This window comes from Oculina patagonica, chromosome 4, assembly GCF_052425735.1.
Source record: "Oculina patagonica isolate OP01 chromosome 4, crgOcupat, whole genome shotgun sequence".
Taxonomy (NCBI): domain Eukaryota; kingdom Metazoa; phylum Cnidaria; class Anthozoa; order Scleractinia; family Oculinidae; genus Oculina; species Oculina patagonica.
Window position 1 is genome coordinate 59,117,058 of NC_135761.1, and position 18,836 is coordinate 59,135,893.

The following is an 18,836-nucleotide window of genomic DNA, read 5'->3' on the forward strand; positions in this document are numbered from 1 at the left end:
CCACCAAACAATATCACATAAAACGGCTTGATTTTGAATCGTTAGTGCCAAACAAGAACCCTATATAATAATTTTGTATACGTCGGGGTCAACAATGGAACAATATGCTGGGATGGAAATTTCCCCGATATTAAGAAAACAATTGCCTTCGACCATTTTATGGCAACTGAGCAGGAGGCTGACTAAATTAACCAGGCTACAGTTTCTGTATGTCAATCTCTGGACAACTGAAAACCAGCAGTCGAAGACTGAATAATCATCTTGTGTGTGTTGCTTGCAAGGTTAAACTAAAGGATTTTACAATTTTGTCCAACCTTGACTTCACTGTGAATGGTTCGATGTGTAGCAAAGGAAGGGCACAAAAAAACCATTTTTAGTGTTCTTAACCACTGTAACATTTTCAATTCAGGCTTTTTTCCTGTTCTGATTTCCATGATCATCAGGCCTGCTTTACAAAATCTTGTGATATCTACCGGTAGGACTTCGTTTAATAATTTATCATAACATTTTGCAGCAGACCAAGAGGCATCTTAAATTCTGGTCTTCAAGGCATTAACTAGAAAGCTGCAACTGGTGGTTTACAATGACATAATCAATGTCCTTGCTTTCTGTCAAAGTTCATTTTATTTAAGGTCATTCCCCAGTATTGCATTGCACAACCCTACTATGCATAATTTAACGCGCGATTAGCACATGCAAAATGGTGGCTTTTTCTTTACGACTGGACCTCACCAGAGTAAACTGTCATTTTCTCGAAAACAAGTATGACGACCTATCAGTTTTTTTCTGTTGTTTGAATTGAGTAGAAAATTTTTTTCTAAAGAATAAATATAGACCAATTCTCAGTGTAGAGTAAGTAGTTATTGTCAGAAATATGGCAAGCTTTCTTGTTTACTTAACGCTATGCATAAAGGCCAAAAACATTAACAGAGCTTAAGTGCAATCCAAAAATCATGCGCGACAAAATGGAAATTTCAATATACTACCTCTTCAAAAGAAAGTAACCTGTTGACTTTAAAATTTGCATGGACTTCGTCATTGTTGTTAATGACCTATTCAAAGACTAGATTTGTAGAGTACACAGGTGCAAACCACCTACGCAAGGTTGAAGAAGCAACAGCAAGTCTGTGAATTTGACAGATCAGATTGCTTTTTTATCATCACTATCTCTCTGCCAAAATGTCCTGACCCACTGTTGCCTATGTTTACCAGTTTCGATCACTTGCACGGACACAGCAAAACGTTTTCCTTTAATGCAGTACAGTCATCGGATATTCAACTGGGTTGAATAAACAAACCAACAACTCTTTGTTGAACAAACAAATATATAAAAAACAGCATTTGGAACTAAATGCTTTGAGCTATACTAGGCAATATCAACACAACATAACGGATCGATGGACTTTATATAGTGAGCCATTTCTGCACAGGTAACGGACTGGAACATCAGAGAACCAAACATCATAAGCTGAGGTTTTCAGAGCACATGGATCAACGTAACAGGAAACTTTCAGAGCACCGAACATCATAAGCTGAGGTTTATCATTCATCAAGTTTCAGGACGGCACACTGAATTTTTTTTTCTCTTGGTACTAACACCTCAGCTCATCAATGCATAACAGAAGAACAGGAACATGGTCGAATCATGGAACAGTACAGAGCATTACCAGTCACGGCCTTTTGTGAGAATGGACAAACAGAACAAATTGAATCGTTAGGAGAAATCAAGCAGACAGAATCATAAACTTCCCACAGAACAGTGGAAAATAAAATCAATGTAGGTCTGATCATTTCAAAAACTGGAGGCAGGTGGTTGAGTGGCACAGTATTGTCAGTGAAATCAAGAGCTGAAGATTTGTGTGGGAAGTGCACAATACAGGAACGATTTACATGTAAATGGAAACTGTTCGAAACATCCACAAAAAACAAACAGTAATAATGCGTCCTGTAACAGGGTCATACAGGGTTCCAAATAACTTTTAAAGGTATTGACAGTATAAATAAAGGATTATAAGCAGTCAACAGATCAGGCCTCATCATACTATCAGAAATTTTTTGATTTCATTGTGCGGTCAAGAAGCCGATTGGTCAGGTTTTTTATACAAGACTGCTCTTTTATCTGAAACACTGGGCATATACATGTCGGTGGTACACCTGAGCATTTCCAAATAATAAAAATAACGTGCTTGTCTCATGTAGTGTATTGCATACCATTCAGAAGAAAGCATGCACTTCAAAAACCAAAAATAATTATTCATCAATATGGATGCAAATATATTTAAATGTGCATGTGTTTTTATATCTTGATCATGCATAAAAGAAAGGAATTACACATTGAGCTGCTGTTTGGTTTTAAAATACTTGGCACCTGTACCGTGCTGCCAAGCACTTGCCGTGAAATAATTGCACATAGAAATTAGAGCAGCCATGTTTCCAATAAGGGATCACGAAAGTGAAACATCAGATACTATTATTTTCAAATCTTTCACAACACAGACACTTCACTAAATACACTAACTACACCTTTACCTCTGCTGTAGCCTTGACCACCAGAATAGCTGTCTCCTCCATATCTACCCCCATAACCACCTCCAGATCCTGTGAATGGTTTAGTCTGGCAGTTAGTTTGTGCATGCATGTACCTCTACTCAACTACAGGTTCTTAAAAATTGTTAGATTATTACTTTCTCACCATAGACTAGCACGAATACACTGCATTACAAACATTCAACATGTAGTTAATATCTTTGACAGGTCCCTAATTAATTGTGTATCAACTAGAACCTCGCTAAGTCAAACTCAGTTAACCTGAACTTTTAGCTAACTCAAACAAAATCCAATTTCCTCAGTACTTACTACTAGCTTATTCTATTTTTTAAAAAAGTCAGTCGGGTAAACCTCAAAGTGTTACAACATAGGTGATTGATGTGTCTAATTCTTGAAATTTTATTGATAGCAAAATGATAAAATGTTAAAACATCTGAAAATTTGTTTCCCTTGGGAGTTCAAGTCTAGGATTACATATTGTTGGTTGAAATTGTGATAAAAGCCAGCAATATTATTGCAGTAATGAACTTACCTCCTCCATCATATCTGCTACCACCGCCATATCCTCCGCCGCCGCCGCCGTATCCTCTGTCTCCACCGTATCCTCTGTCTCCGCCATATCCACCTCCTCCTCCGCCGTATCTTCCTCCTCCGCCTCCATATCCTCCTCTGCCACCTCGGTAGCCTCCTCGTCTGCCTCCTCCTCCACCACCACCACCTCCTTCACGGGATTTGGCTTTCGATATTTTAATGGTTCGACCATCCAACTCCTTTAAAGACATGAAAGATAACAAAATAAACGATTAATATTATCTTGGATAATAGAAACAAACCTTTTGGAACCAACTGTTTTCATAAGTTGCTCAGAAAACAGATTAATAAGATTGGGGATTGGTATGGTTATTACTTATTACAGTTTTCAGTGATATGGGAGCTCTGAAATTCCAACTCCAAATAACGATTGTGTTTTTTGCTGCAGTCAATCATAATTACGGCGACAGTCACCGGACCATGAAAAACAGAAACAAACAAAATGGATCAAAATCTACCAATCTACCTCTCGGGGAAACAGACGTTCACTTCAACTGGGTCAAAAGGTCATGTCTCTTGATTGTGATTGGTAGATTTTGATCTATTTTGTTTGTTTCTGTTTTTCATGGTTCGTTAGTTGTCGCCATAATTATGATCGACTGCAGCGAAAAACGCAATCGTTAGTTGGATTTTGAATTTCAGAGTTCGCATTTCACAGAAAACCGCAATATTGTTTTTCATCTTCGATTTTATATTGCATGACTGGGTCTTGTCATCTTAAACTACCGTAAAATTCCGGTTATAAGCCCCCCCCCCCCCCCCCCCCCCGCTTATAAGCCCTCTCAGTTATAAGCCCATCAACTTGGAAACAAAAAAAATACATCTGATTATAAGCCCCCCCCCCCCAGATATAAGCCCCCCTCTGCTGAACGACAGTACTTAACAGGGCTAAAGATTGCTTTATTATGCGTTATTAACTTAAAAACGTATTTTGATCAACACTGCCGTGGCTCGTTTTGAAACGTTTTTTCCTCCGCTTATAAGCCCTCCCGGATATAAGCCCCTCCCCTTATAAGCCCTCACAAAACCCCTTACGAAGTTGTATAAGCCCCAACTTATAACCGGAATTTTACGGTATATATCTTACCAAGTCATCAGTCGCGTTAAGTGCTCTATCAACATCTTCTGAGGAACCCAAAGTTACAAAACCAAAGCCTCTTGACTTTCCAGTATCCCGTTCAGTTATAACTTTGGCTGCATAAAGAAAAAGAATTACATCAGCATACAGCCTACTGATTAAAGTGTACTGGTCTTATTACTGAAACCTCTTAGAGAAGTTTTCAATTGAGTGTCGTAAAACCAAAACCAAAGTAATTACTCTAGCCAATCACAAAGGACACAGACAATCCAGTGAACCAATGAAAACTCGAAGCAAATACATGTAGCTGGCACGAAGCGCGGGAAAACGTGCGCAAGCAAGTCACAATTGGTTTTGGTTTTAGTTCTGATTGGTTGAGAAAGTGGCACGAGACTTTTAAGCCAATCAGTAAGCATAGTAATTCAAAACCAAAGCAAACGCAATTTACTTTCGACACTCAAGTGAAAACCGCTCTAACATATCCATAAGCTTACTTATCACACCACTGTACAGCATGCATGGCTAAGGCACCTATCAATGCTAAGCCAGCGAAGGAGCAGTGAAGCCTAGCATACTACACTGAGATTTTCTGTTGATGCCCCACCACAGGGCATTTGGTCAGAATAGCCACTTAACTTAACTTTATACTGTCCCCAGCAAGGGCAGAAAATTGTTGTCAAACACCCTGCCGATACCTGGCCTCCCCCTCTCAGCCCCTCTGGCTTAATATTGACAGGTACAATCACTACATGATGCAACTGTTTAGAACATACTGCAGGGCTGAATGGAGTTGACATGCCGGAAAAAGATGTACGGCCCCACGTCATTCCACGCACGCAATTATCCGCGTACCGAGACATTTTCACTTTCCAAAAAACAAGCTTTATAATGGTGTGATGAAATACTTCTTAATGACTGAGTTACTTTCAGTTTATTTGCCGAGACTTTGCTGTGCACGCTTGTTATAACAAGACTTTTGGAAATAATCTTCCCGTCCGGCCATCACTGCGAGCGAACCAAAGTGCAAAAATTTTTCCGTGTGAAGCTCATGAGCTTTCAGCTAATGCTTTGGGCATTTGAGTATTTAAATACCGTATAGCGATGGAGGATTTAAAATTCTTGCTTTTCTGCGTCGGAAACACGACTAGATGCTTCGATATTTCGGCGAAAACGGAAAACATAAGGTTCAATACATGCGCATCGAGGTTTCAACAATATATGGCGCAACTTTGTTGTACCTAGAGATGCTTTGTTATCTTGCTACGTTCCGTTTTCAAGATTTTCTTTAAAATAGGGAGATCATTTTATCTCTCCTTGAAGAGCAACAACTTAGAAGAAAATTTCAACAATTCCTCCTCTTTACTGTCCAAAAAATACAGTAATTTAGCAGTCACAGTCACTTTCAATCGATCGACCTTTTAAATATTTTCTGGCGCTTCGCAAAATTGTCCTTTGCTATTTAGCTCGGATCACTCACCATCTACAACATCTAGTTGAAGCGTTTCCTCAAAGAAGGATTTGAGAGAATAGTCATCTGTGTTGTAGGATAAGGAACCAACGTGAACCTTGTTTTCTTCCATGATTAAAGATCTTTCAAGATTTCCACTTCTTTGTAGCTCGACGAAATCTCCTTGTGGCCTCGCTGTCGGCGTCGATGAGAAACGACTCAAATAAGCCAGATACACCGGTTAAACCGGTTTAGAGTTTCGTTTCCAGTACTTCGCACTCCCTGGCCTCGGCCTCCGCCTTATACCTTATTGTTACTTATTTTCGCGGGTACTTAATTTCGCGAAAATGGAACAGGAATATTTCGCGAGACCTAATTTTCGCGATTTGGCCAAAAATACGTAATTAGCATAAAAAATACAATAGAAATCGTTTAGAATTAATTTTCGCGGGTCTTTAATTTCGCGATTTTTTGAAAATCGCAAAAATCGCGAAAATTAAGTCCCGCGAAAATAAGTAACAATAAGGTACATACATGACATACATACTTCAGCCTTGGGCACGTTCTTAGTAAGTTCTTAAATTTTGGCCTTTTTCAGCCTCGACGTTCTTATAAAGAAGGTTCTAATATATAAAAAAGAGTGTATGCGCATAAAGTTACTTGCTGGTTAATGCGCTTTCTATCTTTTCCTTACAAAATAGACCTCTTTAGCTTCGTTTGTTTGTTGTCCCATTGTAGACCATGTGATGCTACCCTTGAGAATTATTTCTTTCAAATTCAAACAAATTCACGTGGAAATGAACGAATAATTTCCAGAAAAACAAAGGAACAATTCTCTTGGGAGCGTCACGTGATCTACAATGGGCAATTTACCTACGTAGCTAAAGAGGTCTATTACAAAGGGGAAAAAACGTCTATCGTTATTCTGTTACCCACAGGAAAAACAATAACGTACCAACTGTATAAGGGACCAATACTAGCCTACCAGGGGCGTAGCCAGCTTTTTGAAGAGTTGGCCTGGCCAACTGCCTTTTGGAGGGGTTGGGGCGGGGCGATCCACGGGGGAAGGTTTTGAGATCAAATCAAAGTCTCTTCGAGATATCGACGTTTTTCATGAAGTATGAGTCGAAGGTTTTCTTCTTTTCTTCGCTTTTTTTTTTTTTTTTTTATTTAAATTTTTTTTTCGCGGGAATTATTTTTAATTCTCCGCCGTTTTTATTTTTTCAAAATTTTTTAGAAAATTGTAAACAAGAAAAACGTCGAAAAAAGGAAAGGGAACCCACGAGCTAGGCGACCCACCCTCCCGGTTTCCGTAGCATTAAGCGGCTAGGAATATTTCTACTCCCCCCTGAATGGGATTCTAGTCCATCGCAGGGTTCCCCCCAGCATTATGTGACCAGGTACCCACCTGGGTGGAGAGAGGCACTATGAGAGTTAAGTGTCTTGCCCAAGAACACAACACAGGTGACCCCGTCCGGGGCTCGAACTCGGACCGCTTGATCACGGAGTCCGGTGCACTAACCATTAGGCCACCGCGCCTCCCATGTTTTTAGATCAAGACCCTAAGAAATACTTTGTCCTTTCGACTTTTAAGTGATTCTGTGTGTATTTCGACAGCTTATAAATTCCACCATTTTATAACAAAGAATTGCGCCAATTTTTGCTCGTTCGTGTACGTTTGCCTGTCACCTGACTAACTCAGAAGGCTCACTTGCTAAATGAGCCTTGATCTCATCAGGGAAGGGGAGTTGCGACATGTATGATGCTAAGATATGTTAAAAAATGCTCTCTTTTTCATCTTGAGTGTTGACCGGCTTTTTCTATAGTTCATATTTTATAAAAAAAAAAAACGAGTAGGCCGAAAAATTTGTTCTTTAGGCCTTGCTATGCCCATCCTACTATTGGCATCAGTTTGATGTTCAGGGCAGAACACCAATGTTTTTACCCATTCTCCAACATTTCTTTATACAGTGGAACCCCGATATAACGATCCTCGATATAACGATATTCCCGATATAACGATGAATATTCTATGTCCCGGCAAAAGTTACAGTAAAATGTATGGGACGGAACCCCGATATAACGATGAGAATTTAGCGGACCGAGCGTAAAATCCTTCCGATATAACGATATTATCAGTACACCGTCACATTTTATTTGCAAAACATCGAATTTAATGCAATAACATTACGGCAATCGAGTCATCGCTAACGTTTTTAAAAACAGCTTTGCACGATGATATACGAAAATGATACTGTGTTCTAAGCCTTCTTATCAAAATTATTCTCTTTATCGTCCTTTAATATACAGTAAAAGTACGTGTTAGGTTTACCCCGATATAACGATATTTTCGGTTATTTTACGGCTATATCGTTATATCGGAAGTTTCGATATAACGATTCTTCGATAAAACGATACTACCCGGTATTTTACTGCTCCCTTGGCATATCGTTATATCGGGGTTCACTAGATGAAAACAACAAGGTTCAGACAAGCGCAGTTTAGTCTCCTTTCGAGGTTAGATTCAAATTTTCCAACGAGCATCTCCACCCCTTAAACAAGGAATTTCCTCTCGGGCTGCGTGGACCCTAGGCAGGCCACCCTATTGGGGGTTGGGGGGATTTTATGGCGAGCCCAAAGAACGTCATCCATCAGCGTCATACCTCTGCAACAAGATGAACACCGCTCGCGTTGCCAGAGCCACTCGTCCCTCTTTACCTGCACGGTTGATTTGATTGGCTAGATTTAAATTCTCTCTGTTACATATCTAGGCAATGAAGTCATGTGTCTCTTGAGCCACTTGTTCTGTTACCCCAGCTCAGCCAGCTAAGAGAGACAAGCGGCTCTGAGGACGAGAATGGATGAACACACGCACAAATTTGTCACCAGGTCGAACGACCGCAAACAAACTGCCCTTTTTCATAGTCCTAGGTAAAGGATACGCCCAGTAATCTGATTCGCAGGGTCATTTTTGCTTTTTATGCGAGAAATTATTTTCAAATTTGCCGTGACCACTTACCCCCACCAACGCGGCTCATGGTCTGCTCCACTGAAAATCTTCTCTGTAGATAATCAGTGCGTGGTTGTGGACGAGCCAGTTTGTTTTAGTGTCCCTTAAACAGTACGCATTCAGGTTGTCGCGAAAAAAAAAACCTGGACGTTATAAAAAAATTATGGTGTCATCCCAGGGCCGTAGGCATTGGGGGGGGGGGGGGGATGGGTGCGTCGGCACCGCCCAATGGGCCACAAAGGTCCATCTTATAGTGGAGTGAGGGTTAAAATGACTCTCAGAATGCAGGAAATGTAGACTTCAATAACTTAATTTTTCAAAACTTCGAACCTCACCCGCATTATGACGTTAATAAGATTGATTGATTAACTTACCATAACATAAAAATTAAACTGCATCCTGTGACAACCTCCTGATAGTGTGACCAGTGATCCTTCAATACCAGCAGATAGATGGGCCCATGGAAAATTATCCTGGCCAAAATCACTGCCACTGGTCATTCTAGCTCGTGAAGGCTCCGAGTTCCCTTGGAGACCAAAAGGTTGAAGATTTCTTGTTGGTGTTTCCGTAACAAAATCTTTTTTACAGGGTGAGGATGTCAACCTCACGCCAATTTCCCAACCTGGAGGACCAGGAGGCTGGTTTTAGTAAGGACCCTCCCCTCAGGGCCTGTCCGGCAAGGTTGAACCTTCCAGGAGTGTAACTCCCAACGGCATAGCCCAAAAGGATCATGAAGCCTCGCAGGCCATACCGACACATCAAGGTGGCAGCCTCATAAGGGATGGTTGGCCAAAATCAAGCTAAATCAACATGGTATAAATCTAGTCATAATCACATCACTTGCCAAATGCAAGTAGAAAGGAGCGTGCGGGTTGCGTTTAATGGCATCTACCAGCTAATATACCAATTGGGTGGTTACCACAAACAAACAAAAAATAGAGTGTTGTCCAAAGCATCATGGAAATAAAGGGATTTAGCCAGGAAAATGTGGGTACTGGCTATATCCTGGTCACGGCATGTTCTCTCTTCTCTTTTTCCTACAGTGCCCTCACCCACCGACCCCCCCTCCTGCTGCTTGGTACATACACTGTAGAAAAAAGGGAGGTCCAGGGGCATGCTCCCGAAAGAAAAGTTTAATTTTCAGAATCTCTATTCCAGGCATTATGGTAGAAGTTTTGCAATATTATACATGCCATCATACACCCTTGAAGGTAATTTTTTGGAGTGCCCCCCCCCCCCCACCACCCTTACAAAGCAAATTTTTTCGCATGGCCTGCCCCTTTGAAGCCTAATTTTTTTACCTCTCCCCCTCAGACCAGCCAGCCACCCCCACCCCACCCCATTAAAAACGAATGGCCCCCAATTTCTATCATTTTGGACTTTTTTATGATAGTTGAACGGGAAGTCAAATTCAAACTGTCTGTCCTCATCTGTACGTCCAACCCTCTACAAAATATCAAATATATGAAACAACTGGTTCTTGCAACACTGGATGTGGCAACAACCACCTTACTATCATGTCACAGAGAATCCGAGGGCAACCTAGACAATAGCACATTTGCACGATGTGTCTTTTGACTACAAATATCAATTTTTTTTCTCTTTTTTTTTTTTTTTCATTTTTTTTTTTCCCAGTGGGGTTTAAAAAAAATTTATTTAAATAAAAAAAAAAAAAAAAAAAAGGGGGGGTTTGTGTTTTTTTTAATCCCTTTCATTCTTGGGGTCTAAATGACTCTTTTCCCACTAAGAAATTAGTTTGAGTTTTCATTTTCAAAATCAAGGTTACAGAGAATAGAGTTCTTAGAGTGCTAAAGACCATAGACCTCTTCAACAGACCACAGCCCAACCAACTGGGTTTACAGTTTTAATATCTTCCTGGCTGTTATGAGCTGAACAAGGTTTGACAGATTATTTGCTTTGCATTTTCAAGAGTTTTTGACATTTTTTCCCTAGTGTTTCTAACTTAAAATGGCAATCAAAAGATACAAAACATACAAAAATTTTGAAGGTACACCTATGACATAAAATAAACATGTACAAAACAAAATAATTTTGCAGTTTATAGTGGTAACCAAATAAACCAAGTGATTACTTCCCATTGAAATGTAGATGTTGAGGTTGAAACATGGAATGCTGGGTTTTATCACTCGAAAATAGACACATCAAAACGTTTTCTTTTAATGGAGTACAATAAGCGATTTTCAACCGCGTTGAGCTAACAAACATAGAAAAAATCATTAAAATATTATCCTAAGCTTAACACTAGTCAATAATAAAATGAATTAGCTGCTGGTCTTTATACAAGGAACCATTTCTGCTTAACACACGGATCATTGGAACATCACAGAGGCAAACATCGTAAGCTGAGGTTTTCAGAGCACATGGATCAACATAACTGAGGTAACTTCAGAGCACAGAACTTCATAAGCTGAGGTTAATCATTCATCAAGTTTCAGGACGGCACACTGAATTTTTTTCTCTTGTTACTATCACCTCAGCTCATCAATGCATAACAGACTGACAGGAACACGGTTGAATCATGGAGCAGTACAGATCATTGCCAGTCATTGCCTTTTATGAGAATCAACAAACAGAACAAATTGAATTGTTAGGAAACTTCACAAAGACCACACCCATCCCACACCGACACCTCACTTAAATCAACATTAATCTATTCATTTGCTTTTGTGTAATACTTGCATTTTGATAGTTATGGATAGTCAATTGGAATTTTTTGATTAAGACAAGGAAAACCTCACAGATATCAGATTTCTTAAAACCAAATTAAACGTACAGCTGTAGTTAGCCATTTTTAAGATTTGCACAAGGAAAGCCTGCATGTAGGAACAAAACAGTCACAAAAAGGTCACAGAAAACAATGCAAAAACACATTTTTTAACTGTAAACAATATCCACAGTCAAGCAAAATTGAATAGCTTGCTGCAACTTAGGCAGCAATTTATTTTTGCCAGATTTTGCTCAGAACAGATTATTATGATTAGAGTATTGATGCATTTCTTCAAAACCAGCAGAATGTTTTACAATGAGAGTTAGCCTGTTTCACAATTACCCATTATGAAATATTTTTTTTATTTTTTATGAGTCACAAACAGAGTATTGATGCATTTCTTCAAAACCAGCAGAATGTTTTACAATGAGAGTTAGCCTGTTTTACAATTACCCATTATGCAACATTTTTTTTTTATTTCGAATGTTCAACTTGAAAATTATGCAAGAAATCTTTGCATGTAAGAAGATCAAGCATCTCTCAGACAGCTTGACTACAAGCATTCCCTTTTCTTTTTTATTCCGTCAAGTGTGAAGCCAAAAAAGAGTGCAGTGGAAAAATGGCCATGGAAAATCTGGGAGTGAGAAGATGTGCAAAAAGGGACTACCGTATTTACTGAATGCGCCGCCCCGAATAATGCCGCATTTAAGACAAAAAGTTAAAAAGCGCCTTAATAAGCGCCGCAGTCCCAATGCGGCGCTTATGCAAAATATTCCGTATAACAAAAAAGAGCACTACAAAGCAACTCTGAAACAGCCTTGGAAATTCCTTTTCATCAAAAGCAATGTTTTGCAGTTCAAGTTATTATGTTTTACCACACCCCCATTATTTTTATTCTATCTAAAATTCTTACAATACATTGTTCTGTTAACGTTGTGAAGGCTGTGAGCTTTGTCTCTTCCGTAAGAGACATTACTGACAATCAAAATACCCTTCTTTAAGTTACTGTAGAAGTTTCGTCAGATTACATTGTTTGTAGCATCCAATTTTTAAATAAGACCCACCCTTAGATAATAGACCATTTTTCCACTCACACTCTTTATTTAGCTTCACTCGACAGACTAAGAAAAGAGAGGACTTCTCATAGTCTATCTGAGAGTTTGTCATCTGGCCACCATTTTTCACTACAATCTGCTTTGCACACAAAATTAAATAACAGCCTAAAGCAAACAACAAAATAGCCATCCAGTATGCCAATGAAAATTTTGTTGAATAAAAAAGTGGCTGTGTGGTGGAACTATAGGAAATGTTTCCTTTTTCCTTTTTTGAAGGTTGGTATTAAAAGTTACAACTTTTCTAGACACTTAGAAGATAATTTTTATTTGTACACCATGATTTATTTTATTTCTCAGTTTATTTTGCTTTTCTAAAGGCAAGCAAAATGCAACCTTTCCTCTGGAAAGAATTCACAATGTTAGACAGGAAATTATTTTGTAAGATGTACAGTAAAATGTATTGCAAAACTGAAGTTCATTCAATTCAACTTTATTTTGCAGAATTGTTTATTTTTTTATCAGAAAATCGCGCTCTTTAATATTAAAAAAAATCATCAAATGATATCCTGTATTTATTGTTAGGCAGCCATTTTTTCAATAATGACTAGAAACAATTACAGTGCGACAAAAACGCATGTACATGTAGTAACAGTACAATTTTTATGGTGAAGAACAAAGCCCAACTTTGTAAGAAAAAAAAACATGAGATTTAAGGAACATTTCACGGCTGAAGGATTAAACACTATCACACATTGTTTTCACCCTCCCACCCTCCCCTTAAAAGAAGAACTATGCTTAAAAATTGTGGCTAGTAGAAAATAAGTTTTGGCTAGTGAAATCAAACTGTCACTAGCCACTTGGCTAGTTAGCAAAAAAGTTAGTCTCGAGCCCTGATGCAGCAGGTAAAATGGAACAAAAGTATACTTCCACTGAACCCAGCAATGCAACCACTTGTCTATTCTTGAGCTATATCATTATTGTGTGACAGTGGTCAATGCTAAACATTAAACTCTTTATTAATTTGTATATATTTATAAAACAATAATTCTGTCACCATACCGTAGCCATAACCTCCTCCACCTCCTCCATAGCTCTGGCCTCCGTAGCCGCCACCACCTCCTCCATAGCTCTGGCCACCATAGCTCCCACCTCCATAGCTGGCACCTCCATAGTTGCCACCTCCTCCATAGCTGCCGCCACCAAAACCACCTCCTGTGAATTGAAAACACATAGAGTGGTTTTCACTCGAGTGTCGAAAGTAATTCGCATTTGCATTGTTTTTGCATTACTATGCTCAGTGATTGGTTTAAAACTCTCACGCCACTTTCTCAGCTATAAGAAGTAAAACCAAAATCAATCGTGACTCGCTTGCGCACTTTTTCCCGCGCTTCGTGACGGCAAAATGTCTTTGCTTCAAGTTTTGATTGGCTTAGTGGATTATCTCTCTTTGATTGGCCAGAGTGATTACTTTGGTTTTGGTTTACAACACTCAGTTGAAAACTGCTCTAAGTAGAGCAAGTTACACTGCCAGTAGAACTAGTATTCTGCTTTTAGCCAGGCGGCCATCCAGCCATCCAAAGGACGGCCACTTTTCAGAAATAGGTGATTTTCGACGGCCTGTTTTGGGTGGCAATTTACGAACTTTTGTGGTTAATGTAACAAAACAGTGTGTATAAATTTAAAAAAACTAGTTACATTCCTTTTTGCTTTCAAGAGTTGTTTTAGACTTGCTGGCGTGTTTTTCTTCCCTATTTACACTTTTTTAGCGAGTTTCCTTACTGTTTTGTTCGCATGAATCAAAGTTAAGCGAAGCGATTTCACAAGCAAAGCCGCTGTTCAATAATATTAACTCCCCAAGTCGTGCCCAGGCTACTCTGCCGGGTGCTAAAAATAAATACGCACGTGGGTGCATATCCGTTCTTTCGTGTAAGTTTGTGGCTTGACAACTTCAAATTTCAATCACTGTTCATAACAACTGGAGTTTCTGTCCCAAATAATTATAGTTCAATGTTAAACAAGGTAAGTTGAGGAAAGGATAGTTTTGTAAAATTATCAAGGAAAAACGGCGGTTTAATAGCTTAATTAAAAGACGTTTACAGCTGCTCAGAATCGCGGAAATCACGTCTTAGAGGCTTCAATTTTTCAAAATTTTCTAGGGGGCATACCCCCAGACCCCCCTAGCAGCATGGCACCTGCGGCGCCATGCTATGTGGGCCTTTGGCCCACAAAAAAAAAATGGTCTCCCACTTTCTAAATCCTGGCTAAAAGCCTGTTCCACAGGGAAAACAAAATCTGTAAATTTCGGTATTAGACATGATTGAAAACCAGGTGTTCGAAAGTTGTCAAAATTAAATCCAAAGCGTTTTTCAGAGTAGCAGTAGTAAAGAGTGTACCTACAGGGTTGGAAATTAGCGCTCGCCCGCTCGCCCAGGCGAGTGTGAAAACTGTTGGGCAAGTACAAATCACGGATCACTTGCCCGGTTTGGTGAGTTTGATTGTCATATCCAGAATATATTATTCAGAATAAGCGAAACTTTTACTTCCCACTTTAAAATAATCTACACTGTCCACAAGCCGATAGCTTACCAACATTTTGTCATCTCAAACATAGCTGTGTTCGCGTTCGTAAAATGGCTTCCGTTTGGGGCACGTTACATGACGGATGTACTTGTACAAAGTAATACCTCTGGTCAAAAATTTACTGGCTCATTCATCGAGCCGCGAAACGCAGCAAGATGGCCATTTCAAGCCTCTTTTCCTGTACAATTTCGCTTGCAAACAACAAGAATTCGGAAATACGTACCAAATAAAACTGCGTTTCAACTTTGGAAGTAAGTGTGCTCGTGTTTTATTGTGGAGCAAGGTCTATATTTTGCAATTTTTCATTGAAGAAATAGATTGCAGTCTGTTTTGCGATCGATCACCTACAGTGTGTAAGTGGCACAGTGAGTATCAAAACGTAGGGGGAGGGGGTCTAAATTTTTTTTTTGTCATGGAAGAAGACTGGGCGAGTAAAAATTGATCTGGGCGAGTGCAATTTGAAAGTCACTCGACCGGATGGCGAGTGCTCCAAAATTTTAGTTTCCAACCCTGTACCTACCTCCACTACCATAGCCTCTTCCACCTCTGTAACCGCCGCCGCCACCTCGACCCCTGTAGCCTCCACCGCCACCACCACCTCTACCACCACCACCAGATCGTTGGTTGGCTTTTGACACTGATATTTGACGGCCATCAAGCTCCTTCAACATAATGTAAAACAAATGTTAGCAAGCAACTACTGTTATTATCTTCCAAAAGTTGTCACATGGACTGTAAACAGTAGTGTTTGTTATAGATATGCTATGAATATTTTGCCTGAGGGTTCTCTTCATTTTTAGTGTCAAAATCCTTGGCAATTAGGTTTGAGTCATTCCTATCCCAGTTGTACATTTTAACTTGACAGGAAGAGGGTAAAAGAAGGAGAGAAGGGGGCTGATTATTATTTTAAGGGAGGTGGCACAATTAACCAAGCGCGGCCATTATCTCCAGGGTTCTCAGTTGAACCCGTAACCCCTAACACCTGTCACGAGTGTCACTTGAAAGTGATACAGCTGTCAAAGCACTGCAGTCAATAGATTGAAGTTACATGGCCCTTGGCCATGTAGTTCCCTGTTACGGGTGAAAACAACACAGCAACAGCTGCTGAAATTTCTATTGAGAACCCTCATTTCAAATATTTTTACAAAAAGGGGGAATAAGTCAAGGAACGGCTATCTTCCAAGACAATCCATAGAGTCTTGAAGGTGATAAGAAAGGCTCTAAATGGCCAAATTTCTCTGCATATATGAAAGTAATGAGAGTCGTTACTTTTGGAACTTAGCATTCATGGATTCAAAAAAATCAGCCAGTTAACCAACATCCTGCCACAAAGCTCTTAGATAACAAAATATTTATTTTGTCCAAGTTCGTGACACGCATGTACATGTAACCAACTATACAACCATTTGGAAGACTTTACCGTTTGATCCATTTCCAATGCTTTTAAAAAAGATGCACCATCCTCGAAGGTGACAAAACCAAACCCTCTTGATCTTCCAGATTCACGATCCGTTATAACTTTTGCTGTAAACATGAAAACAAAAACAGGTACTGTTAAAAAATACAACTAATTCCAAAGGACTTTGTTAACACGTTTATAACAACATGTTAAAAAACGTATTTTCTGACATACAAATCCACACTTTTTGCTTTTTGATAAAGGCAAAAGGATACCGTAACAAAAATTGAGGTGGAATCATAGGGGTAGTGAATGGTCCTTCAAAAAAAGGGGGGCTCCCAAAATTTTAGCTAAATTTCAGGGGTCTCGTTGTCTCGATTTTTTTGTGACGCCTTCTTAAAGTCTCGATTTCTTTTGCAAGGCTCAAAAGGCTCCGGCTCATAGAAAAAAAATATCAGTCTGGCCGCCTCGCAAAGTCTCGCATTTACCATACGACACACCCAATCATGAAATGACATGAGTACCATGAACATATTTGTTGTGAATGAATGGAATATAAAATCCTTTAGCTTGAGACTGGAAAGAGGATGATCCTAGCACTAGGATCATCCTCCTTTCATGTAAATAAAATGATCCTAGTACTAGGATCATCCGAGCACCATATGTTTTCAGCTTTCAGTTTACATGTGAAGGGTTGCATCTAGCCCTAGCGCTAGGATGATCCTAGTGCTAGGATCATCCCTCATCTAGGATGATCCTAGCACTAGGATGATCCTAGCGTTGGGGCCAAATGCAACCATTCACATGTAAACTGAAAGCTGAAAACATATGGCGCTCGGATGGTCCTAGTACTAGGATGATCCTATCACTAGGATCATTTTATTTTACATGAAAGGAGGATGATCCTAGTGCTAGGATCATCCTCTTTCCATGTAAATGGGGCCTAACCTTCAATGGTCAAAAGCCCGCCCTGGCAGGCAAAGTTTTGCATCAAATTTCCCACTATAAAGAGCTAACCTCAAGTCGAAATGCCAAGGATATGCTTTGGGGATGGACACTCGTGTATTTGACTGATAAATTAGCTTTGTGAGTCAATTGTTCATGTCAGATTAAGTTAAGTGGAAATTATTCAGTCATTTTCACGTGGGATTGTTTGAATTTGAATTGAGAGAAATATTCTCAAGGCTAGTGTAACATCACAAGGTCCGAAAACAAACGAAGCTAAGGGAGGGCATTGCACTGAAAGTACAATTGCGTTGGCCTTTCAAAATTTTACTCGGGAGTCACATGTGAATTGCACTCCACTCGTTATGACACGAACTAAAAGCAATGCACGCGCGCTATATTTTATGAAGTTGTGCAGCAGAATACAGGCCCTATAAGCTAAAATTCAAAATAATGAAAAGAAAATGCAGCATTCTTTAAGCGAGTTTTCACGTAGAAGAAAGGGAAAACCAGAAGTTATCCTCTATAAGACCATTGTTAAGAGAATAAAACCACCATTTTTGATCGACTTTGATAAAGACACATGCAACTTAGATCAACTTACAGTCAAGGACTTTTCCACATTGGCTAAAATGGTCTGCAAGGCCTTCTTCAGTTGTCTTAAAGTTTAAGGAACCAACGTAGATCTTGTTTTCGTTGTCATCGGCCATGGTGGATAACTTTGTACTTGACTGGTGATTGTAGAGCACACGACAATCTTTCCAAAATTTCGTTCAATTATTCTGACCTCGTGTTTTTCACGACGACGAAGAAAAGAAAACCGGTTTTAACCGGTATCTCCACACGCTCGTTACCAGACTCCTTAGTGATGAGACCCTCCCAAGGAAGGGTTCTAGGGACAAGGGAAATTATCGGATTATTTTGAGGGAAAACGGGATACTGTAAAATGCCAAAAATAAGCCCTGGACTTCTATTTCCGCCCCGAGCTCTTACCCGTTACCCTTTTATATACCATTTTGCCAGAAATTGTACCCTTTTCGTATACCTTTTAATGAAAAAAGGTACCCCTTTCACATTCCTGAAATTCTTTCATTTTCAAGTAGCGCTTAATAAATTGATATAATAAAGCCAAAAATTGCATCTGTTCGAAATATTTTTTATTAAAGACCCTTTCAAAAAGCTAAATGACAGATTCCAATACCCTTTCGTATACCTAAACTTGTATATAAAACTACCCTTTTATATATGTTGTGGTTTAATTTTATCTATGGTTTAAAATTTTTGAAACCAGTTTGATTTTCATTTCCCTTTGTTTCAGATTATGATAATGAACATAAGACAATGGAAAATAAAAATCAAACTGGTTTGAAAAATTTTAAACCAAATATAAAATTGAACCACAACATATACCTGAAGCCTGAAAAAGGTACCCCTTTCGGGCAGAGCCTCCCCGTAT

The 18,836-nt window shown here is 39.3% G+C and overlaps 1 protein-coding gene across 1 annotated transcript; it reads right to left on the reverse strand.

Moving 5' to 3' along the window:
- Window positions 1–1,231: 1,231 nt before the first annotated feature.
- On the reverse strand, window positions 1,232–18,197 carry LOC144648622 (uncharacterized). The gene is made up of 9 exons (XM_078508130.1): window positions 17,985–18,197; window positions 16,457–16,560; window positions 15,557–15,698; window positions 13,516–13,668; window positions 5,694–5,906; window positions 4,226–4,332; window positions 3,080–3,317; window positions 2,530–2,598; window positions 1,232–1,677 (listed from the first exon to the last, which is right to left on the reverse strand). Exons 1-9 carry the CDS (start codon window positions 18,088–18,090, stop codon window positions 1,664–1,666), a joined length of 1,146 nt encoding a protein of 381 aa, XP_078364256.1. The 5' UTR covers window positions 18,091–18,197; the 3' UTR covers window positions 1,232–1,663.
- Between the last annotated feature and the right edge of the window lie 639 nt (window positions 18,198–18,836).